The sequence below is a fragment of the Pygoscelis adeliae genome, unplaced genomic scaffold, assembly GCF_000699105.1.
Source record: "Pygoscelis adeliae isolate BGI_AS28 unplaced genomic scaffold, ASM69910v1 Scaffold622, whole genome shotgun sequence".
Lineage (NCBI taxonomy): Eukaryota > Metazoa > Chordata > Aves > Sphenisciformes > Spheniscidae > Pygoscelis > Pygoscelis adeliae.
This window is the reverse complement of record NW_008824297.1, coordinates 173409-175365: the sequence shown is the minus strand read 5'-3', so window position 1 is coordinate 175365 and position 1957 is coordinate 173409. Positions and strand designations below refer to the sequence as shown.

The following is a 1957-nucleotide window of genomic DNA, read 5'->3' as shown; positions in this document are numbered from 1 at the left end:
TTCCATGTGCTAGGGATTCATGCTCGCTGTGTCCAGTGGCATGCGTTACTTTGAGGAATGCCTGTGTGCGGAGCGTGGCTGTCCCTTAGTACGATGGGACTGCTGCAGTTCCTTGTGGGGTTGCCCTGAGATGAGCAGGCCGTCAGCTGGGAAATGTCTGCCTTCTCACATGCCCATGAGGGGGACTGGAGCAACTCCTTCGCTGCCAGCTGATAGTGAAGGCAGCACAGGCTGGACAGTCTCATTCCTGACCTCAGGGAGGCCCTGAAGAGGGAGTGTTAAAAATGCAGCAAGCTGAGGCTGCGAGTGTTCTGGGAAATGCCGATACCAGTGGAGAAGGAGAGGTGGGTTCACAGCAAAGAACCCTCTAAGCAACTAAGGCAGATCTCAATTTGCAGAGATGCCAGAGCTTGGCCAAATCTCTTGAGCCAGCTTGCATCATTGGAGAGAGCATCTAAACGCAAAGCAGAGGGCATGAGTCAACGTTCCTTCTCTGATGCCCTGTTAGATTCCGAGAGAGGCAGTGAGGTCTCTTCTCCAGCTGCTGAGCCAAGGAATCCAGGCTGCGGCCTGACAGCAAAGCTGGATGTGGAAAGAGCGTATGGAAAATGGACTGACTCTTTGTTTTGACTCTCAGATCCACGCCAACTGTCGCATCCGACGGGTGTACTTCTCTGACCGGCTCTACTCAGAGGATGAGCTCCCAGCTGAGTTCAAGCTGTATCTGCCTGTCCAGAACAAGGCCAAGGTGAGCTAGCCATGGGCAAGGAGGGTGGGAGCAGCAGCTGGGCCAGGCTAGCATTCCTCTTCCTCGTCCCGCTGCCTTCACAATCCAGAGATTCTTCTAGCAGCAGAGCTCTTACTAGCTTTGGCCGTCAGCCAGGGAGCACCCTCACTGTTGCCAGGGTGAGCAGTCTGTCAGGGGTGCCTTGTGTTTTGGCAGGAAAGCCACTCAGCGTGGAAGTTGTCATTCCCATCTAGGAGCAGGGTGAGCTGTGCAGCTGCTCCCCACGTCCTTCCTGTTCGCGTTGAAGGACTCTGGGCAGGGTGGCAGCCTTCCGGCGTCTCTCTGGAGCTTTCACCCGTGACTCAGCACAGCGGCTTTGCTCTTCAGAGCTAGCTGCAGCTCCACGCTTGTCTTCCAGGAGAGGTGCTGTTTGTGTCCCTCTGGATCAAATTTAGTCCCCTCTGATCTCTTCCCTGCCCAGTGCAGACGGTGGTGCTATGAGGTGGGAAGGGGACAGGCCAGGTGGTGGCTGCCCAGCAGGAGGAGATGCCAAGCCCTGCTCTTACGGTGATGGGAGCAGAGTCCCTGGCATATTGGCAGCAGCCTTGAGGCTTGTGAGGAAGCACCTTCTTTGCCAGGGCCAGCCTGTCCCAGTGCAGATGCTTCTTTTAGCAGAGAAGATTCCTCGGCAAAATTTCAGGGAGCTGAGGGAGGATGTTGGGTGCTGATCTTAGTGGGAGGTAGAAGGCAGTGTTAACAGTAGGTAACACCTCTGGGGAACCTGTCACTGCCTTCTGGGCTGTAGCAGCCTCCCGGGTGTGTCTGGGGAATGCTTGGAGCCCTCCCAGTACAGTTGTCTTGGTCCTGCTGAGTCTAATAAGTGTCTCCTTTCTTCTCCCCGCTCTGTCCAGCAATAACACCACGTTGGGAAGAGATGCGAGAAATGTTTGGGGTCAGTAGGAAAACAAAAGCAGGTGGAAGAGAAGGCCCTGCTGAGACCAAGTTTTAGATCAGCTCACCTTGCCTAGGGTAACTTTGATTCATCTGGTATCCCTCTTCTGGGCAGGACACAATTAACCATGTAACAGGTCTGGGGCTATGTTGTTGGTGTGTGAGTTGTACAGAATCAGAGTTTTCCTAGCTGTTCCTAAAGTGCTGAGCCTAAACACTGCAAGTGGCCTGGTACCTGACCTTGTGTTGCACAGAGGCGTTGCTCAAAGTTGCCACTGT

The 1957-nt window shown here is 54.4% G+C and overlaps 1 protein-coding gene across 1 annotated transcript in view; it reads left to right on the top strand.

Annotated features, from left to right (window-relative positions):
- The window catches only part of CFAP20 (cilia and flagella associated protein 20), a 7117-nt gene extending 5189 nt beyond the window's left edge, over positions 1 to 1928 (top strand). Inside the window, exons 6-7 of the mRNA XM_009318869.1 lie at positions 638 to 748; positions 1639 to 1928. Of these exons, the coding sequence (XP_009317144.1) occupies positions 638 to 748; positions 1639 to 1644 (117 nt within the window). The 3' untranslated portion in view covers positions 1645 to 1928. The remainder of the gene's footprint in view (positions 1 to 637; positions 749 to 1638) is intronic.
- The last annotated feature ends 29 nt before the right edge of the window (positions 1929 to 1957 follow it).